Genomic DNA, 22,836 nt, shown 5'->3' with positions numbered 1-22,836 from the left:
GTTAATACAGTAACACATAAAATCTTAAAATATTATGTACTAGAAGAAATGTATTTATTACAAAGAAGCTATCTAAATTACCTGAATATGAATTTGATTGTGTTTCTTATCAATCTTCCTCCATAGATTCTGAGGTGACTTTAAGGGAGTTTTTTGATCTTTAAATGGAAACTAATGAAGTATAAGAATTTGGATTATTCTAAACCTCATTTTTTCAGGAAGATCTCAGTGAACACATAGTTCAGGGCGATGCCCTTCCTGGACATGTGGGTACAGCATGCCTCTTATCATCCACCATTGCTGAGAGTGGGAAGAGTGCTGGAATCCTTACTCTTCCCATCATGAGCAGAAATTCCAGAAAAACAATAGGCAAAGTGAGAGGTAAGCCTGGAGAAGCAGGGTGGCCCTTTACAAATAAGCAAAGGTTAAGTTAGAATTTTAATTAGTTTCAAATAGAGCTTTTGAGAATGGTAAAGATGAAATTAATAATTTGTTTTAGAATATTGTTAATATAATAACAGTAAGGACATAGCTATTAAATTTTCTGGAAGCTTTACTTTGAATCAGTTTTGACTTGTTGATTTTTTTCTACTTGATAGAGATTGATAAAGCTGGTTTGAGTAATATTTGAATGTAATTGAGTTCATCATGGCCTTTTTAATTGTCTTTATTTTTGTTCCTCCCCGTTTTTTTTCCTATGAAAGTTGACTATATAATTATTAAGCCATTACCAGGATACACTTGTGACATGAAATCTTCATTTTCCAAATATTGGAAGCCAAGAATACCATTGGATGTTGGACATCGAGGTGCAGGGAATTCTACAACAACTGCTCAGTAGGTTGAATATTTGAGTAGTATTGGCATTTGGTAGTTCATGCTTGATATGGTTAAATGGGTTTGACCAACCAAAGGTCAAATGATCCTTTTATTATTACCCTGGGATTTCAATGTAATTTGGTAATTAGGGTTCCCAATTCAAATTAATTGGAGACTAAGTCTCTCCTGAGATTTTGGTCGGTCAGTCTTTTTAATATTCTACTGAATTCATGACAAGAGAGACGTTAAAACTAGAAAGCCAGGAGGGAAAGCTTGATGCATAGTCAGCCTGATGGCATCAGTGTGTTGTGGTCCTGACTTTTGGCATGTTGCCCTCTCTGGGTCTCAGTTTCCTCACCTGTTCTCAGTATATCTATACTTCTGCTCTCTTGCTGTGTTCAGCCTTTTTCCATTCCCTTAGTCTGCCAGTATTAAGTCATCTGAGGCTTCATTGCAAGGAGCAAGTTTCTGTGTCTCTACAACTTCATTGCAAAGGATCATTTTCCTTAAGTGGTCACCTCACTTGGGGGAAGGTATGTGGTTGGTATAGGATATGTCTGTATTCAGCTTGTAAATACCTATAATCATTAGAGCTTGCATTTATGGAATAAATGCACACACCAACCAAGTGATGGTCACAGTCTTATTTTGGGGATGGCAAAATTAGCCTCAAAATAGAGAATAAGTACTATTTCCATTGTTGAAAATACAGTTGGCTTCATTACATTTGTTTTATCTTTTCTACAGTATATATTTCTTCTCTTTCAGGCTTGCTAAAGTTCAAGAAAATACTATTGCTTCTCTAAGAAATGCTGCTAGTCATGTAAGTGAACGTCTCTTTCTTTAAACAACTTTGGACCGTTGGTCCAAAGGTAGAAAAGTAGAGAAATGTGGGTCTGGGGAGTCTCCTCCAGTCTTCATTAATAGGTTAAAAGGGGGGATATTTTACTTCTTCTGAATTTGTTACTAAGTGAAGATGAAGAATCTCTAGGCATTTGTGTTTAGATTCGTGGTGAAGAATGGGATGAAACAATGGAATCATAAGCATCCTTTTTTTTGAGATGATAAATTTTGAGTGATTGGGGCAAGAAAAATGTTCCCCATTAAGCATTGGTTTTCATCAACTGAATAACATGCTCATTCAGATACTCACTTTGGAAATAATGCTTATAGAAGGATTTGATAGTGACTTTATGTAACACTTTTAAAAAAAGTCAGTTTACATCCTGCATACCAACTTAATTATGTTAAATTTCTTAACTCCTTTTATCCAATTATAAAGGTTAGAGTCTGTTTTTTAGCTTTTAGTTTTTTTCAGCAACTGCAACTTCACATTTTTAATCAAGAACCTGAGATTGCCCTCCCTCCCACCATTCCTCTGTACCTAACTAAAAAGCCTCATGTTCCAAAGTTAAACTAAGGGGAAAATGGAGGAACAGCTCATTCTTTTATTTCCAGTTTTTCCATAGTGTCCTCGACATGCCTTAAACTTTGCCTTTTAAAAAACAGTTCAGCAAGTAAACTTGATTGGTCAGATGTTTAACTTTATCACTTATATGAGCAAACATCTCTTCTAAGACACACTTTTTTCATATTTTAACATCTCTAAAATTGGGATGGGTTTTACAACTTGCTTAGCTTTGCATCATGGTTTGATTGGCAACATTTCTTTTCCTCTTAGTGATATATAAAATAATGATGCATTTTATAATACATGACATCTTTATCGTAATTATTTATTTTAATGTTAAAAGTATTAGTAGTGGGGCCGGCCCTGTGTTTTAGCAGTTAAGTGCGCCTGCTCTGCTACTGGCGGCCCAGGCTCGGATCCCGGGCGTGCGCCGATGCACCACTTGTTGGGGCCATGCTGAGGCGGCGTCCCACATACACCAACTAGCAGGATGTGCAGCTATGACATACAACTATCTACTGGGGCTTTGGGGAGAAAAAGGAAAAAAAAAAAGGAGGAGGATTCACAATAGGGTCAGGGCCGGTCTTCCTCAGCAAAAAGAGGAGGATTGGCGTGGATGTTAGCTCAGGGCTGATCTTGCTTACAAAAAAAAAATATATATATATATATATATATTAATAGTGACTAGTCTTGTCTTGTGTTGAAAGGATGATATTAAATCTATGAGTATGTTGGGCTGTAGTTCATTACTTGGAACTTTTAGTTCATTGTAGCTAACTAATCTAAACATTGTTTTATTTATTAGCTGTAAACACCAGAAGATCCCTGTTAAAGAACTTTCAGGGTCTCTATGCTTTTTGAGAGAGGATTTCATTAAGCCTTTTTCTTCAGTATTCTGATGAAATCCTTTGTAACTCATATGGATCACATTTTAGAATGTCTTGTGTTAGTTATCAGTGGCTGGTTTGTTTTAATGTTAAAAACATATCTTTGAAGAGATTTTGGTCTGTTACTGGCTTATTTCTTAAAGCTCACAAATGAATTTTAGGATCAAGTTTTCTCTCTTAGTAAAATTCTCTTCCTAACGGATGATGATCATGTAAAATTAAACATTTAAAGTAGAAAGCTATAATTTAAAATATTTAGTTATTATAACTATTTAGGGGTGTTAGATTTGTTCTCTTTGGTAGAAATGGTTTGTGTTACAATAGTAGAAGCTAAGCTTATTTCCTGCTTCAGAAGTCATCAAGGAAGTAGGCTCCTTTGGTTCTGGTCTGTGATCCATGTATACTTGCACATTGAGTACCCTTCCTTGACCTAAAGCTAGGGTAAGGGGTAGAAACATATCCATCCATTCTTATACAGCACTTCCCTGGGCCGTAGTAACATTACAGAATTCTCAGGCCTTGTTTCTTTTGATCCCAGCTGGCTTTCTTTCAGTGAATTTACAAACTTGTATGTCAGTTTATGTTCTCAGCCTTTATTTGGATTAATTCATGTGTCAGAATGGACCTGACTTTTAAAAATATATCTTTAACTCGAATTCTTGTCCTCCTTTCTTCTGCTTAGGCTTCTGTCAGGAAATTCGGCGTGTGCGTTGTTCTTGTTGCCCATTTCTGCTTTCTCTGTCTTTTCAGCAGCAGTTGTAGTTTCCTCTTTAATCTGATTACTGAGGTTTTGTTGAGAAAGGCTGTAAAGTGTGCTGCTCTAGTGCACCAAGGAGCAGCACTAAGAGACTACAGCTTATTTGTTTTCCCCCCTCATCTTTGAGGTTCAGCTGTCCAGCTAAGGTATGCAGGGCAGTAAGGTGCAAGGTAGCCTTGAGCTCCAGGCTCCATTTCTGCTGATAGCAGTAGTAGAGATGACACCTGTGAAGGCTGTACACTGCCACACAGGGGCCTTGGGCTGTGTTCAAGTGGATCACTGCCCATTTTTTTGCCAGGAAGAAATTGCTGAGCTATTGCAAAAAAAAAAAAAAAACTTGTTTTAAAAGCTTGAATTGTAGCATTAAATAATTCATGAAGAAGTTTTGTGTACAGGTCTGTAATTTTATAGTGAACAATAAATTTCTTTTGTCCTTGTGGTTTTAGATGTATCTTGGGCCAGGTGATGTTTTTCAAGTACTTGTTTTCTTTATTTCTGTCAGGGTGCAGCCTTTGTAGAATTTGATGTACATCTTTCAAAAGATTTTGTGCCTGTGGTGTATCATGATCTCACCTGTTGTTTGACTATGAAAAAGGTATGTTGAAATTCCTTCATTTTAAACTCTTATAGTTAGATAAGAGGTTTAAAAACAAGGAAGTTGTATGTATATATTTAATATTTACTAAGTAGAGTTGGTCAGTTCATTTTCTTGGTGAATTACTGCTTATCCTTTCCTCTCTCAAGCTCCTACAATATTAAAAGAGTGAGCAGATAATATTAATTTTCTAGAGTAGGGTCTCCATTGCAGAATTTGCTTTTTTTATATTATTTAACAAAAGGACATTTCAGGAGGTTTCTGTGTCAGTCTGCCACTGTCCCCATATTGAGGCAGTAGAGAAAGCTATCAGAGTATTTGTTTTCTAGGCTCCCTTCTATTTCTACTTCAAGCTTTTTCTCAGATTAATAGGCTAGTATGATTTGGCTAAAGTAGGAAGAGCCACGGTGAACAATAAGGTTGGAAAAGTGGTTTTGGAGCCAGATAGTGGAGGGCCCCAGTGAAGGGGTTTAGACTGGGGAGCTAGGGAGATATGAAAGACTTTTGAGCCAAGAGGGGAAATATTCAGAACTAAACTTCAGATTAATACTTTGGTACTTGATGTAAGGGGAATTTAAGAGGATGGAGACTGGAGGCAAGGGGAGAGGTAATGTGGGCCAAAAGTAAGGTAAGCCTGCACTGGAGCGGAGATAGAATGGAGAGGAGGGCATGATAGAGGAGAAAGTCCAGAAGGAGATTTGAAAATGCATATAATTTCTTAAAAATTATAACTTGCTGTACAAACATAATTGTGATAACTATATAATGCCTAAATTTCAGTTTACAAATCAACCAAGTGATTCCTCAGGGACTTAAACTAAGAGGGTTCATTTGGCATTTTGTTTAAAACTGTGTTGGGTATCATTTTCCACTGAGTTGATTTAAAGTGAAGGCTAGTTTGCTAACATGTATAACACTGTACCAGACACTGCGTGTTGTAGTATAAGTATATGACAAGGCACCTGGCTCTGCCTGCTAGTCAATTCTAATCAATCCTGTGGTTTTGGATTACTATGATGTATAGACAAAGATTTCCATTTCACGGTATTAGGAGAGGGAAGGAAGGAGATGTACCTATTTAGATGACAAAAGTAGAATAACTTAATAGAAATGAGGCAGGTTGTTTTGCTGCAGGGAAACATTAATGCAAAGCGAAATGAGAAGGAATGGAATGTTAAAGGATCTTACTAACCAAGATTGAGGTTAATGAACCTAGATATACCTTCTAAAAATCTGAGAGTTAATTGAAGAGTATTACTGATCCCCCATTTTCACCAGACTTTGTCTTGCTCATAAGTGGAACCTGGATGAGTTAATTGGGGAATGAAAGTAATAAATTGTATATATTTTTAGGTTGAGTTTTAATTTTTAAGCTGGTATTTTCCTTATAAAACCAATTTATCTTCATTATAAAATAGCAGGTAGTTCAGAAGACTATGAAATGAAAAATAAATCTTTCCCCTTTCTTCTCGATTACACTCCCTTACTCTTAATAGTTCTTGTGTGTCTTTCCAGAGAAACTTTATACATATACAGACTCACATCATATATACATGAATGAATAGAAATGTAATAGATTTTAGTATATTTGTTGGATTGATGATTCATTAGTGGTACATTAACTCATTGTCTTAAGATTGAGGTGCGTAACAGTGTGACATTTGATATGGTATTAAAATGTAATAAAACAGATTTGCTCATGGGGAAAATGTTTATAGTAGATTAGAGTTCCAGTTAAGTATTACTGCTTATAGCTAATAAGACAGTTTTTTCATGACAGTTCATTTCTGTGGCTGTCTTTAACCAAACTTATGTTTAAAAGGTTTAGAAAAGTTTAGAGACTTATTGACAGAAATTAATCCTTTCATAGTACTTGCATGTTGATGTCCTAGTCATGTAGCATGGGTATATGTCAGATAAGATGTATACAGCATGACAGGAAATAGAGGAAATGGCTGACTTCTGGCTTTGTTCTCAGTGTGTCTTCAGGGCCACAGCTTCCTCCCAGCCGTTTTTTCTTCCAGGCACTTCCACTTACATTAAAAACACAAGCCAGATTTTAAGAGCTGGGAGGTCGTGTTAGGTAAGAAAGGCCCCCCTGCATAGGCTCGATGTGGCTACCAAACAATTGTTTTCATCATTCAGTAAATGGAGGTGTTAGTCCTGTCTAGGGTAAACATTCAGGAATAATTTGGGGCCCTTTTTTCTCTTTATTTTCTTTTTAGAAATTTGATGCTGATCCAGTTGAATTATTTGAAATTCCAGTAAAGGAGTTAACATTTGACCAACTCCAGTTGTTAAAGGTAGGAATAGTAGCACAAAATGTAAATTATCTTTTAGTTTTAGGACTATTTGTACTTGTCTGTGTAATGTTCTCTGCACATGGAGGTAACTATATATTCAGCATGCGTAGAGTGTATGCTTTGGTTTACTGTTCTGCTAGGAAGAATAGGTTTGTGCTAATCCATCTGTCTTCTCTAACAGTTTCCATGGACCCCACTGGTTTTTGCATTCATTAAGGGGTTAGGCCATGTCTTTGTAGGCCATAAGGACTAGCCCTTCTCATCCATAATCTTAGTAGATTGCCTCTGGTCTGCTTTAGCTCTCCTTCATGTAGCTGTCACTAGTTTACAGTTTGCCTTTTATGCTATCCTTGGTCTTTATACTTATGTTACTATCTAAGATCTTTGTATATTTTGTTATACCACGTAATTTTACATGATCCCTCCTATTTCCATTAGATACCTAAATAAATGATTGGTTGAGTATAAACAGTTTCCTAATTTAAGGATTTTTATATTCTTCTTCCGTACTTGGGTATTTGATCATGATCTTATGTGTATGTATGCACACATAAAATGTATACAGTCTTTAGTGCTTACTCTTATTAAACTGATAATTCTACATTTAATAGTTTTCTCTAACTTGCTAGCTTTTCGGGTTATAGTTCTATTAACCATATCTTCATGAACTAAGGCTTTTTTTTTCTGATTGCATTTTGTGTGTGTGTGTGTTTTCTAGCTCGCTCATGTGACTGCACTAAAATCTAAAGATCTGAAAGGTATGTACCAATATGGAAACGCTGTTTTCATTTGGTAGTTAGCATGTATATGGTATTTCCTTATCCGTTTTAACATACTCTTGGTCATTGAATGAGTATAATACTGGGCTATCTAAGTGTAATTTTGTAGACATGAAGGCTTTACGTATATTACTTATCAAATGCATGTACGTCATATGTATAGTAACTGTGATTTTTTACTCTTTTGTGAATCTTGTTAGCTTGATGATCAAAGTTGTTTATAATTTTGTACCTATCAATCTTTCCAAACATTCTTAACCTTCACAAAGTGGAGAGTATATCAAGTATAGAATCTGGCTCCAGAGCCAGGAATGCGAATCCAGCTCTAGCATTTACCAGCTGTGACTTGACTTGACTTGACTTGACTTAACTGTGACTTTAGTTAACCACTCTGTGGCTCAGTTTCCTCAAAGCTTGTCCTGCCTACAAAGTCTCTTTGTAATTCCACTTTACTTTCTACATCCATAGAACTTAATAGTCTGTACCATTCATTTGAGACTTATTGTATCCTTTTTTTAACCCTTTATTTTTGTATATGTCCTATCTCTTCAGCTAGAATGTAAACCTCTCAAGGGTGGGAACATTGTTTTTATATTTTCCAAGACATTTACAGGACTCTGACCATAGTAGGTACTCTTTAGTTGTTTATCTGCAGTTGTGGTAAATGGATAGTTGGAATGCCTTTATGAAGAAGTTGTGAAGTGCTAAAGACTCCAAAGATTAACCCCAGAGCATAAATATGACTTCGTAGGCATGTAGATATTTCATGACTATTAATAGTAAAATGAATTTTACCTTTAATTTATTCAACAGGAAAGTTTTACATGATCTTCGTCTTTGAATTTGTAATACACAGGATTTTTGTTTTTAAGAAAAGAAAAGCTTGACGTTAATTTTTTTTTCTTTTGAAAAAAATTCTTGTGTCTCGATATAATCTGTTTTAGATTAAATGGTAACAAAAGCACAATGGTAGCTATAGATTCTCTTAATTTCTAGCTTCTGAGCTGATTTTGATATTTCAAATAGGAGGCTTAGCAAGATGGCACAGCTCTTAATTCTACTGAGAAATAACAAATCACTGCTTGTGACTACTTTTTAAAAAGTATTACCTTTTTTTTTTCTTTGGTGAGGAAGATTGGCCCCGAGCTAACATCGTTGCCAATCTTCCTCTTTTTGCTTGAGAAAGATTGTCCCTGAGTAACATCTGTTCCAGTCTTCCTCTATTTTGTATGTGGGATGCTGCCACAGTGTGGCTTGATGACTGGTGTGTAGGTCCGTGCCCGGGATCTGAATCCAAGAACCCCAGGGTGCCGAAGCAGCACACATGAATTTAACCACTACACCACCGGGCCAGCTGCAAGTATTACCATTTTTATAGGAAAATAATCACTGTTGGGACCACAAACTATGGTATTTCTATTAAATATTGCAAGCTGGTCTTCATAAAGGATGCTTATTTCGAAAATAGGAGTTTTAATAGGAAAATAGGAGCCTCCAAAAAATATGAAAGGATCTCATAATTACTTCAGCTTCTCTTTTTTTGCCCTAAGAATTTAGGAAAAGATCTTAGTGATAAAATGATGTTTTATCTACTGAGTTTTTGTTTTAAAATTTCAGAATCTGTGGTTGAGGAAGAAAATTCTTTTTCTGAAAACCAGCCATTTCCTTCCCTTAAGATGGTAAGTTCCTTAGGAAAATGAGGGCAAGGCTATTTCATTAATTCTGTTATATCTGAATAATTTATTTTGGTATCTTAAATGGGCACTAAAAAGGCTGTCTCAAAGACAACTTTAATGTAAACTTGTCATCACTGATGCTTTTTAGAGAAAATACGTTCTTGGGTGGTGTGCCTGTGCTACTTTTTTTTTTTAAAGAGAAACTTACCTGCTCAAATGAATAAAAATTCCCACCTCAGTGGGTTAATTTGGTAAGGACAGGAGATTCAGATAATTCTGTGTACAAACAGGAAGGAGAGGGCACAGAAAAAGGGGTGGAAGGGAGATGTAATGATGGGAGAGGCATTTTTACAATATTTAAAACTGTTCCTTAGCTTTTGGAGAGAAATGAGATTCTCCAACCAAAGAAAATAAGTACCCTGGTTACCTAAAATAAGACACAGATTTCAAGAATTCACTCTGAAAAAGTATAATAAAAACTAACATGAAGGTTTAAAAACTAGACACAGTTCATACAAGAATCCCTCTGACAGCATCAGGCAAGCCTGCGTGGATGCCAGACACTCGCCTTGACCATGCTGGTCTGCTTTTGTTCCTACTGGCTCCATTTCCTGACTTCTGCTCTTCTCCATTGTCTCTTTCTGGTGATGTCAGATACGGTAGGTTTCTTAGGCAAAAATGGATAATTTCAGTTAATCATGATTATTCACCCTACAAAAAGGATGCTACCAGAAAGTCCCTTGTCCTTGCAGTGGACATTGTCCTTGTGTATTTAAAACATGGTTTGAATAGTTTTTCAGATATTTATGAAGCCCAACTAAATAAAGTCATTCCTTCTAATCCAAAATTCTGAAATCATTTGGTTCTTAGAAATCTCATGATTCCTGGACTTGTGATTTCATAGAACAGAAGAACAGTTAAGAAAAAATTGTGTATCAAAGGTTTGACAACATTTACTTAGCCAAATAAGTTAAACACACACTCATTTATTCACCCACTTTACCAGCACTAATAATTTAATCACAGGGAAATTTTAAAACCATAAAAAGGCCAAATCCAATCTCAGTATAAAGAAGAATCTTTCTGCAAATTTTTTGTTTAGTAGTCAACACTAATATACACTATTGTCCTTATTTTTCTAATTTTGCATTAGTCCAGTAAAAACGCGACAGGTACATTAAATAAATAAGGCCAAAGATATCAGAGAAGAAAGTCAAAAAGCCCCACAAGAACTTGAAGACAAAATGGTCTAGGTGCTGTACTTTCCCTGCAACTGGTTAGTGTAGACCCAGGGCTAAATCCCAGGTCAGCAGACTCCTGGCTGTGTTCTCACCGCTGTATTATTGTTAGTGTGCTTTTATTCGCTGTTATACAATTATATACCATATATACTATACATGTTAAATGATTTCTAAACTTTTGAAATAAATTGAAGTTAAAAACAATCTGTTTCAAATTCATTTTGTCCCAAGTATGTTTATATATTTGCCTGGCCTTCGTGTTTGTTTGAAGACTAAACAAGTCAGCTCTTTGTACATTAACATTCAAGCTTCATATTTTCAGTTTGACTTGCTAGTTTTGCTGCCAAAATGATCTTTTGCAAAGTGTTGAGATAATTTGGTTTAGATAAATTGACACCTTATTATTTGTTCATTTATATAGAGATAGCCTAATTTATGTATGAGCTTCAGCATAATCTTTCATTTGGAGATAACATCTTAAGCATCTCCACCTTTGAAACAAGCTAGAAATCACGGTTTTTCTTATAACTACATCTTAGTATCGTAGATTGACAAAGCTGAATGCAATTCAGAAAACATAACAAATGTCTTCTTAAATTCATGAGGTTGCCTGTCTTATTACAGCTCACTTTGGATGTTCAGTAGTGATGGTGAAAGGATTTTAGGTTAAGGATTCATCTTTGTGGTAGTAGTGATCAGTTAACCACAGATGTTGCCTAAGACTACTGCTTTTGCTGTTTAATTTCTTTTGACTTTCTTATTTAGCTTAATCATTAACCAGGTTGTCAGTTTTGGGGTATGAGAAGAGATAGTGGTTTATGCTGAGAGTACCTAACATTTTGTCCTTACTAGTGATATGTTTTCTTAGATTGCTTTTTGTAATAATTTTTTTCCTTTTTTTCTTCTTATTCTACCATTCATCTCACCAAACACAAAACAAAATTTACCACCAACAAACAAAACTCTAGGTTTTAGAGTCTTTGCCAGAAGACGTAGGGTTTAATATAGAAATAAAATGGATCTGCCAACAGAGGGTAAGTAATTCTCTATGTAACACACTCTTCTCCCTCCCTGTTTCTTTAAATGCATTCATTCCTATCTCTTCATTTTAGTGGAATAAGTGAGACTAAAATCTTGTTGTGGCTTCCTCCAGCAAGCACAGTTCTTGTTGGGCCTTTTATTAATAAAGCATATCTTACACTTATACTAACATGTGAGTACTTGAAATAGTGATGAATGTATTATAGTAGAAATTTCGGTTTACGTGTCTCATGTGCGCATTCATATAGATTGTCTCTGGGTGTACTTATAAAACGTACGGTGAGAACTCTCTGGACAGTCAGAACTTTATAACTCTGCTTAGTTTTTGTTTTCTTATCCCCCATCTAAACATATATTTTAAATAATTTCCTAAGCAGTTTTCTGTTAAGTGGCAGTAGCTAGTAATAATTAACCAGGAAAAGAAATTTCTGGATATATTTTAAATCACTCCCAGACTTAGTCACTCTTTTGTTCAACAATATATATTGAAAAGCTGCTATGGGCCTGGCATTTTCTGGGTGCTAGAGTCGAGTAGTGAACAAAACAGAATGAAACCTTGCCTTCCTGGAACTTACATTCTAGTTGAGGAAAAGAGTTAACTATTGAATGTATCAGATGGGGATGTGTGTAAATGGGTGGGATGCGTGCTAAGAGGGTTGGTTGGGGTGGGGGGCTGTAGGAAGTAGTTAATTCAAGTATCATGATTGGGCAATCAGAACAATATCCTGGAATTTGTTTTGGTCAGAATAATCTGTAACTGCCCTCAAATCATGCCTTCTAAGTAGCTATTTATGATACGCTGGTTCTGGTTAACATAGTAAGTGCTCATCCAAGGTTTTCTTAATAAGTGATTTTTAGTTTTCTGAGCTTTTAGATTATTTTAACGACTAATATTTAAAACATTTAATATTTGAATCTCAGCAGGGTTCTTGGTATCTTAGCTATATTTAGAGAATTATTTTTATTATTTGTTGAGAGTACTTGATATGCCTGAGACCCAAAGAATGAGATCTTTAACTGATAATTCATAATTACCAGGGGTTTTTTGTAATGAGTTAGCAAGTGAAGTGGAGTCCTTTGGTCCTTTAGTTTATGAAGATTATATAAAAATATTTTAAAGTCATAGTAGATTGCAAATTTCCAGAGTTTTAGCTTTTACTTTAACCTTAATTTATTAAAGCAAAAGTATATTGATAGTATAATCACTTTGTATATAAGTTCTCTATACTTGAATTATGGTAGTTGCACCGTCACTAAGTAGCTATGTGGTCTCGGGCAAGTTAATTTTTTCAGGCCTCGTCTGTAAAATAAGAGTTGGACTAGATGTTTTCAAAATTTTTTCCAGCACTGTGATTCTAGGGTATTTAATGACTTTAGTTTTCCTATTTTATTTCTTCCACACAGGATGGAATGTGGGATGGTAACTTGTCAACATATTTTGACATGAATCTGTTTTTGGATATAATTTTAAAAACTGTCTTAGAACATTCTGGGAAGAGGAGAATAGTGTTTTCTTCATTTGATGCAGATATTTGCACAATGTGAGTAATATTCAGTGTTTTTCTCCTATACTCTTAGACTGTAGCTAGGACTTAGGGTACAAAGGTCATGATTGGAAGTGAGGAAGTTGCCCAGACTTCACCTTTGATTTTCCTCTCAGTCAGGTTATATATATTCTCACATCTCTTCAGGACTACCTGCTGGGATGCCCTCCACTCCTGTCAGCTCCACACCCACTGGGTCCTAGCACCTCATGCCCTGGGTTTCATTTTACAGGCATGTCACATCCTCCTTACCAAATTATAAGCCCTCAAGGGCTTTCTTGTTGCCCATTTCTGGGACTGTTTTAGCTCTTGTGTAGGATAATTTAAAAGAAAATTTTTTTGACTAAAAGGCAATACGTGTTAATGGTGGTTACATCTCAGTAATAGGATTATGGGTTTTTTGTTTGTTTTAGTATTTTCTAAAATTTCAAAACAATATAATTACCTCCCCAGTGAAAAGTATCTTTAAAATTGTCTTTCTTAGGGTTAGGCAAAAGCAGAACAAATATCCCATATTATTTTTGACTCAAGGAAAGTCTGATATTTATCCTGAACTCATGGACCTCAGGTCTCGGACAACCCCCATTGCAATGAGCTTTGCACAGTTTGAAAATCTGCTGGTAAGTTATATTTGAATTTTTTAATTTTAATTTTTTAAAATGTTTTAGAGCAGTAGTAAATAAAGTTTTATGTTACTTTACACCTCTGATTTTTTAGTTTTGACCTATGTATAACAAGCAGATAGCTCTACCTAAAAATGAGGATATTAGGGGCCGGCCCAGTGGCGTAGTGGTTAAGTTTGTGGACTCTGCTTTTGCACCCTAGGGTTTGCATGTTCAGATCCCGGGCGCGGACTTGCACACTGCTCATCAAGCCATGCTGTGGTGGCGTCCCATATAAAGTAGAGGAAGATAGGCACGGATGTTAGCCCAGGGCCAATCTTCCTCAGCAAAAGAGAGGAGGATTGGCAAGAGACGTTAGCTCAGGACTAATCTTCCTCATGAAAAAAAAAAAATGAGGATATTAGATCTCAGAATGAAAAGCAGTTAAATGAACAACAACAAAAAAATTTTCTTGCCGGCCTAGGTTAAGTAAGGTTTATAGTTTAGTTTTCTGAGTGAATTTTAGGAATCATCTAAAACGGTTAGACTGTAAACTTGTTTGATAAAATAAATTGTAAGAAAAAATTATAACTTTTTTTTCCCAGCCCACTCTACTTTGGAGAGCACTGATCTAGAGCATGACCATTTAGCATTTGCAGTTAATGAGTTACTTTTCCATGAGTAACTTATTTTTCTTCTTTTAGGGGATAAATGCACATACTGAAGACCTGCTCAGAAACCCATCCTACATTCAAGAGGCAAAAGCTAAGGGACTAGTCATATTCTGCTGGGGTGATGATACCAATGATCCTGAAAACAGAAAGAAATTGAAGGAATTTGGAGTTAATGGTCTAATTTATGATAGGTATTTGTTTTTCATAAAAAATTTTTAGGGAATGCTAGGAAAAAAAGTAGTTTTAATCTTATAAAATTAAAAATAATATTAAACTTAGTTAAGTTAAAATTCTGTAGTTCAGCCTGAGGTTTATCTTGCCATTTGTTTGTCGGCAGAATTTTTCTAACTTTAGAGTATACCACGATCGCTTGGGAGCTTGTTAAAAAGTCAGATGACAGGGCCCTAACCCAGACGTGTACTGAGTCATCTTGGGGTTGGGGTGGCTGTCTGCCCCAGACCTCTTCTCTGTCTACACCAACTTTCTTGGTAATCTCATCCAGTTTTTTGGCTTTTCATATACCTGTATATATTCCCAAATTTTTATATCTCCAAGTCAGATGTTTTCTCAGACCTCTAAACTTTTGTATCTGGCTACCAACACCTGTTTTTCCTAAGACTTCCTGATTTCAGTGTAAATGACAACTCCGTCTTTCCAGTTTCTCAGGCCAAATCCTTGGAGTCTTTCATAACTCAGTTTTGTTTTTTTTTGTGAGGAAGATCAGCCCTGTGCTAACATCTGCCAATCCTCCTCTTTTTTTTTTTTTTTTTTGCTGAGGAAGACTGGCCTTGGGCTAACGTATATGCCCATCTTCCTCTACTTTACATGGGACGCTGCCACAGCATGGCTTGCCAAGCTGTGCGTTGGTGTGCACCCGGGATCCTAACCGGCGAACCCCGGGCCGCCACAGCGGAGTGCGCGCACTTAACCGCTTGCGCCGCCCAGCCAGCCCCTCTGTTTTTTATCTCATACCCCAAATCCAGTGAGACAAAATCTTGTTGATTCTATCTTCAAAACATATCCCGAATCTATCCACTCACCACATTTACTGTTGTCACTCTCTGCTAAGGCACCTCATTTCTTAGTTGGATTATTGAAGTAGCCTGCTCACTGATGACTGCTGCCACCCATCCCTCCCTGCTCTCTATTCTCAGCACAGCAGCCTGAGTGAGCCTGTTAAAACCCAAGTTAGATCATGTTGCTGCTTAAAACTCACACAGTTTCTGTGTCACCTAAAGTAAAATCCCAGGTCCTTACAAGGCCCTGTGTGGGCTGATTCCCATCCCATTCCACTCTCCACCACTACCCTCTTTCCTCTTTCCTCTACCCTCTTTCCCTCCCTGACCTCTTCTCCTACAGCTTTCCTGCAAGCCACTCCCACATTGGCCTCCTGCTGTTTCTCTTCAGGAAAGACTGAAATGTCATCTTCTCAGTAAGACCTTCCCTGAATATCCTAATTCAAATAACAATCTCTGCTCAGTGTACTTCCTGACTTTTCTCCATAGCGTTCACCACCATCTGATATACCCAGGTACATATTATATTTTACGTATTTCTATTCTCCCTGACCTCCTTTCCCAACCCCTGCCTCCACACACACACACAAGCTCCCTGGGGGCGAGGCTCTTTGCCTGTTTCATACACTGTACACTGCTGTATCTCCAGAGGTCACAACAATGTAGGATACACAGTAGGAGCTCGCATATTTGTTGAACAGATCTTTTTCTTTTCTTCTTTTATAAGCTCCCCAGGTGTTTATGATGTAAGTTTGAGTGCCACTAACCTAAGAGATGAAGTTTGCTTAGCATAAAGAGATTTGGGGTTAGAAGCGATGTCATTTACTCTGCTGAGGGATTAGCAGGCTTATTAATGCTTGAGCAGCATTATACAAAGAGTAAGTGATAAAATTCTTACCAGGCCTGCTTTAAAGAATACTTTTCTGGGATTTAGTTCATATTTCTGTTCTATAAAGTTATATCATTTTCATAATAAAGGTGTGTTTTTCGTTATTTTGTCTGAATTAGTCAGGTTTTAAAATTGCAGCCCAGATAATGCCTGCCTTCCTTTTTAACTATTTGTTTAGTTTTGCATTAAGCAGCAAGTGATTCATAGCTCTTTTTAATAGACATTTCTACCTAACTAAAGGAAAATTAAAATTTTAAATTAACAATTTGAAGGAAGTGCTGGCTTTAGCAAAATTTTGAAGAATATTTCTTTAAGGACGAGGAAGGAATGATTGCAGATATTTTCAGGCAAGGAAAGTGTGTTGTGAGATTATACCGTGTACAGCTTTGTGGGATATACAAATTTTAGGCAGATGCTTCATCTCAACGGCCTTCCTTGATTGGAGCCAAATACGGACATGTGATGGAGAACAGGAAGATACTGTGTGATATAAAAGGCCCCGAAGAAAGTGAGTGCTTCTTGGCCTGGGGTCAATAAGGATAATTTTAAAGCAGCAGCATTGCCATGAATTTTGGAGGGTGATTAAACTCACTTTGACAGGATTTGCGTTTTAGGCAGAGGTGAGAGCATGAATGGGGCAGGGCTCTGTTGAAGATGTGGAGGATGTTTAGGACACAGCCCAGCAGTGGCTCCTGCTAGGGTCTGACAAGAGGAGCGGTGCATTGTGTTAGAGTTGGTTTTTACCTTTGAAAGTCTTTATTTAATTCTAATCAAAGAACTACGCGTATAACTATATATACATATACTTGATTTAAAAAATCAAGTAGTCTACAGGGCTTACAATAAAAACCAGCAGTCCCCTATCCCTGTCCCTTTCATTGTCTCTAGCTGAGTTCCTATGCCCTAATTTTTTTTAGCTGTTTCTTCTGGTACTTAATGTGCTTGTGCTATTATTTTTTTCATTATCAAATTTAGACATATAAAAGGTTTTGAATGATTAGTGATTCAGAGCCTTGGATTCATTTTACATTGGAGAGTGTGATGAGAGTGGGCATTTTTAGTTTATCAAAACCATTTTGTTCTTTTACAAAGGCATTAACACAGTAGATTTTACAGTTAATCATAGTTTTGTGATATATTATTTCATATACCACTACATTTGATTTGCTATTTGGGGATTTCTGCATTTATGATAATGAGCAAGAATGGCCTTTAATTTACCTTTCTCAAATGGTTGTCTAATTTTGGTATGGGTACCAAGTACCTACCTCATACAGTAAATTGGGCGGTGTTCCCTCTATTTATAAAAAATTACTGTGCTCAAATGATTTTAAAAATACAGTAACAGACACCACCTTTAAGGTAAAGAACATCATCCTTAGATTTGAAGTCCCTTGTGTGCCTCTCCCTAATTCTATTCCCTTATCTCCTCCCTCAGATATAACTGCTTATCAAATTAGTATTCTTTTTAAAAATTTTTTAAATTCCTAATTTCTATCAGTAAACAATATACCATTTAGTTTTGCATGGCTTTAAACTTTTTAACTTTTTTTCCACTTGTTATGATGTTCCTAAAATCAATCCATTTGTTGCATGTAGCTATAATTTATTCATCTTCATGGCTGTATAATATGCATGGCTGTATGTCTCTACCACAATTTATTCTGCTATTTGAGAAGACTTAGGTGATTGCCAAGTTTTCGATATTACATAATAGTGTCTCCTAAAATACGTGTGTAAAGTTTCTCTAGGGCAATGATTTTCAAACCTTTTAGACGCCAACGCAGTTAGAAATGCATTTTACATTGCAACCTAGTGCACGCAGAGCTATGTATATCTACCAATGTGTACCTAAAACAAAATTTTAAAAATAATGCCCCTTGGGTATTTTTATTCGTATATGTACTTTTTAAATGGTAGTTTATTGCACCACTGGCCTTTATCTTTTTAAATGCTAGTTTTAACTTTCTGAACTGATTTGCAACCCCACTTGGTCTCTAGCTCAGCATGATAAGGCATGTGTTTGTGGGTCAGGCATTGGAAGTACAGCAGGAACATGGTCACGTGGGATGGGCTGTTCTGTGTTTCCTGGTTCTGTGCTCGTTGTAGCCTGCCACCAGTTCTCAGGAGTAGCCTAACGCGTAATAAACCTGTCAGGTAGAGTGGAAATTCATCAACACATGGTTAAGACAAACCATATTTAAGTAAGACTCTGGTTCAGTCTCACCAGGACACTCCATCCTTAGGTTGCAAAGCTGGGAGAGTGGCAGTGGCCCTCTTGGAATGATAGCTGTTAGCACGCCTTCTTTTTCACTCAGACTGCTCCAGTACAGACTGGTTGACTTCTTTGGGCAAAACTGTCGTCCTGAGTGGTGACCGCTCCGTCACAGTTCCTGTGTCAGAGCTCCTGTTTCTGATAGTCCAAATCCTTTTCTCTCTTGTTTTACTGTCTTGTTTTCTCATCTTTATTTTTATGGAACACATCCTTCATTATCTTTTTGAGAAAGGAGGACATGGAAAGTAAATGTTTTTGAGGTCTTGCATGTCTGGAAGTATCATGGCCAGGGATAAAATTTCATGTTAGAAATCATTTTACTTTAGCATTTTGAAAGCATTTCTCCATCACCTTCCCAATTCCAGTGTTGCTGTTGAGGAGTGTGAAACCGTGTTGACTCCTGTTCCCTCATATATCATTTCTTTATTTCCTCTCTGGGAGCTTGGAGAGCCTTCTTTTTGTCACCAGTGTTGTAAAATTTCAGAGATGGGTCTTTTTGTGGGTCTGGTTTCACCCGTTGTGCTGGGCCCGTGGTAGCCCTTTTAGTCTGTTGATATATGTCCTTGACGATGCAGAAGATTTTGTGCATTATTTCTTCCATTTTTGTCCTTTCCATTTTTCTGTGGGGTTTTTTTTTTTTCTTTTTATAGAACTGCTTTTGTTTGTGTATTATACACTCTCAGGCCAAACTTCTAATTTTTATCTTTTCTCCTGTTTTCTTTGTTTTTTTGCTCCATTTTGAAAGATTCCTCAACCTTATCTTCCACCCATTCTGTTGAGTTTTTCATGTCCGTTACTGTGTTTTTAATTTCCAAGAACTGTCTTTTTTCTTTGAAATGCTCTTTTTTCTATAGATGTATATAATATCCTGTTCTCATTTGATGCAAGTACTATTTCTCTGAAGGCATGAAAGGACTTTTTTTTTTTGTCTTTTTGGGATTTTCTTCTATTTTGCTCACTATCTTAGATGTTAGAAGCTTTCCTCAGATGTTTGGAAATCCTTAACCGCTTCTCATGATAAGGAATCAGAATCTACAAAGCTTGTTGGAAGCTCTGAGTGTGTGAATGGGGCTTGTTGACTAGGATGTCATGATGGGGTGATCTGGGGGGGCCTGTTTGGTCATACCTCTGATTTCAGTAGATTGATAACTTCACTTTTTGGCTGATCAGATTCCTCATAGAAGAATCTATATATTCTACCTAGAGGATCCAGGTCTGGCTGCCTTGGAGTTGGGGCAGGGAAGAGACCTGGGGAAGTGGGCATGCCTCTGTGTTTAGCATTTGTTCTGTGTGTGTACTGTCTCTGATTCCCCTGTGCTGCTGGTGGTTTTGTAAAATGCCCAAATTCTCACCTGGTCTTCTTGTCCTCCGTTCCAAGAGATTTCCTGTTTAATTCTTGAAATAAACCTTGGTCGGGGTGGGGGAGGGGCAGCCTCTGCAGCAGGGAGGAGGAGGGGGAAGGGAAATGCTTACTGCTGCTAGAGCCTTACCCTCCCTGTTTCAGCCCCTCTCCCTTTCACTCCAGTTCTAGAGGAATTTGGTGCTGCTTCTAACTGAGCCTTTCTTTTTTTTCCACTACTGGCTTGTGATTTGGCCTTTTCCGTTCTGCTAACTGAAATACTTTTTGTTACTTATCCATCTGTTTTCCAGCTTCCAAAATTTTGTTGCTGTATCTCTTTGGTTTTTCCTCATACTGGTGGATTTTTTTCTTAATCGCTTTATTTTAGTTTTAATGGCATATAGGGAGAGACTGAAGTTAGATGCTTCTATTCAGTCTGATACTTTGACCCAGAGGTCACTTTTCATTCTCTTATATATGTCTTTAATTAACAGAAAGTCTGTTTTAATAAAGTCAAATATTTAATGGAGTCAATACATTTTTTTATCTTGTTTAAGAAATTCTTTCCTACTGTGATGTCATAAAGATTCTCTTGTAGTGCCTCATATAAGTTGCCTGGCTTTCACATTTAGGCATGAAAGGCCATCCTTTCTCTGCTGATGGGCAATGCCAGTGCTGCCATCGTCACATGGCGCTTTTTCTGGGCTCTCAACTCTGGATTCCTCTGCCTGTACCACACAGCTTTAGGATAATTCTCACACTGGTGAGCAGTCCTTCTCATCTTGATCTTTAGTGCTTTGTATTCAGAACTGTATGAATTCCAGCTCTGCCTCTTAATAGCTTCCCATCTGTAAAATAAGGCATTGCCCATTGATTGACTTGGAGAGAAGATACTTGAAGAATCACTAGTAACGTACAGATTTTATTTTTTGTTTCAATTGCTTTTTAATCAGCTCTTTTGCATCAGGGGTACAAAAGGAAATGCTGCTCTTCTGGATTATTGGAAAGATTGGGGAGAAGAGAAATATTTTTAAATAGAACTGATGCTTGCATCTTAAAAAAAAAGGACTGTAATATGGATGTTTCCAGCATTCTGTAAACAAAGTCTCCTGAAAAGGTTAAGTCAGACAGGTCTCAAATAAACCATAAAATTACACTACTTTATGTGTTTTGTGTTTGTTTCATCATAGGATATATGATTGGATGCCTGAGCAGCCAAATATATTCCAAGTGGAGCAGTTGGAACGCCTGAAGCAAGAATTGCCAGAGCTTAAGAGCTGTTTGTGTCCCACTGGTAGCCGCTTTGTTCCCTCGTCTTTGTGTGGTGGGGAGCCTGACATCCACATGGATGCCAACGGCATTGATAACGTGGAGAGTGCTTAGTTTTTATTGGGCAGAGGCCATTGTGGGGCATGCACTGCTGTTCTGGGTATTCACTTTTCATCGTTGAAGCGTTGTTTTTCTATGCCTTTTAGGTTTCTTGGTCCAATGAAGCAATAATGAAGTATTTTACTATTTCACTACTGTTCTTGCTAGAATTTCAAGTATGCTATTTAAATCACTTGGCCAGGTATAATTACCAGTCAGTCTCTTTACAATGAGAAAATTTATTGGTTGGTAAATATTTTAAACTAAATATGTAAATGTATACTCTTAAACAAATGTTCATTAAAAGCATAGCACTTTGAAATTAACTATATAAATATCTCATATTTACACTTCTTACAGCTTTTCTTTTGATCAGGCCTGATATATTTAGCACTTGAGGAACATGACTATGCATAATTATACCTGACCATGGAAGAAATAAGTACCTCAAATGCATGCGTTTGCACTGGTGATTCCAACTGCACAAATCGTTGTGCCATCTGTGTATATATGTATTTTTTACATGTTACATGCACATATACCATTTCATTCAGTATGAACTTTGAGGCTGCTGCTGTTTTCCCACGTAACCAAACCAACACCTGTGTAAACAGCCTGGAGGTGATCCTTAAAAACTTGTTTCATAAGTCTTTCAAAAGTTGTTTGGCATAAATGTTAAAATTTCAGAATGCTGCAGGGTAATTTAATGTATAAAATATTAGAAGTATGTATTGCATATTTAGTAGAGTAGATCATAATGTATAGATTCTGTTCAATGCATGCTTTAGGTTTTAAGCATGAGATTGTACATGTTTACTGTAAGTCCTTGCATCTGTGGTGCTAGGTGAGTGTGAGAAGGTGTCAAGGACTGGAGATATTTTGTTGCCTAAAAAAAAGCCTGTTTGTAGGCATTTTGAATATGCTTGTTTTAAGTGTCTCTCACTACCTATTACACACAGTTGCTTTGTGGGTTTGTTTTGTGTGTGTGTGTGTGTTGCACAGTAGTTAAATCTCCATGCAGAAAAATAAATGTCCTGAATTCTCATATTGGTATTCTTTATTGGTTAATGTATATCATGCATGTAATTTATTTAGAAATGTAGAAGATCCTACTAAGTGTATATGCATGTTTTTAGGATTATTCTAAGGTTTCTTTCATTAGAAGCAGATTGTTTTGGCATAACTGTAACTTAAGAATGAATGTTAAATAAAATACACAGATTTATTTTCTTCATTATAAAATGTAATTTCAAGAAGGTGTTACTTTTGTAGAATTGGTTCTATAATATTACTATGAGAAATTGGAATTTAGTATCTACCCTAAAGGGACGGCTCATTTGCATTTACATTTTACTGCATGTTCTTCACTAGGTGGTTCATTCATGTATTGACATATTTTGGTAGTAGCTGAGAACCTAAGACTTGGAATTACATGTTGTATCTTTTTATTTTTTAAGCCAAGCAATGCAGTTTTGGTCAGATCTTAATTGTGTAAAGATAGGCTTTGAAATCCTACGGTATTGTGTGTGTAACACTGATATTTAATGGAAAATAGTTTAGGAAATGGAGTCTTCTGCAAGGATTCTATATACTTTTCCCATGTTGAATGAGATTTTCCAG

The 22,836-nt window shown here is 36.6% G+C and overlaps 1 protein-coding gene across 5 annotated transcripts in view; it reads left to right on the top strand.

Moving 5' to 3' along the window:
• GPCPD1 (glycerophosphocholine phosphodiesterase 1) overlaps window positions 1-22,261 on the top strand; it is a 50,909-nt gene extending 28,648 nt beyond the window's left edge. For 3 of the 5 annotated variants that reach the window (XM_058563170.1, XM_058563171.1, XM_058563169.1), the window contains 12 exons: window positions 219-381; window positions 705-837; window positions 1,588-1,642; window positions 4,377-4,469; window positions 6,695-6,772; window positions 7,491-7,530; window positions 9,169-9,230; window positions 11,437-11,502; window positions 12,914-13,050; window positions 13,538-13,673; window positions 14,360-14,520; window positions 21,039-22,261. In XM_058563170.1, coding sequence (XP_058419153.1) covers window positions 219-381; window positions 705-837; window positions 1,588-1,642; window positions 4,377-4,469; window positions 6,695-6,772; window positions 7,491-7,530; window positions 9,169-9,230; window positions 11,437-11,502; window positions 12,914-13,050; window positions 13,538-13,673; window positions 14,360-14,520; window positions 21,039-21,231 — 1,317 coding nt within the window. In that variant the 3' untranslated portion in view covers window positions 21,232-22,261. Of the gene's footprint in view, window positions 1-218; window positions 382-704; window positions 838-1,587; window positions 1,643-4,376; window positions 4,470-6,694; window positions 6,773-7,490; window positions 7,531-9,168; window positions 9,231-11,436; window positions 11,503-12,913; window positions 13,051-13,537; window positions 13,674-14,359; window positions 14,521-16,642; window positions 20,461-20,480; window positions 20,612-21,038 lie in introns of those variants that run through there. The other 2 variants (XR_009222949.1, XM_058563172.1) reach the window with 2 other exon arrangements.
• The last annotated feature ends 575 nt before the right edge of the window (window positions 22,262-22,836 follow it).

The sequence above is a fragment of the Diceros bicornis genome, chromosome 19 (assembly GCF_020826845.1).
Source record: "Diceros bicornis minor isolate mBicDic1 chromosome 19, mDicBic1.mat.cur, whole genome shotgun sequence".
Lineage (NCBI taxonomy): Eukaryota > Metazoa > Chordata > Mammalia > Perissodactyla > Rhinocerotidae > Diceros > Diceros bicornis.
The sequence above is the reverse complement of the archived record's forward strand: the minus strand, read 5'-3'. Positions and strand labels throughout refer to the sequence as shown.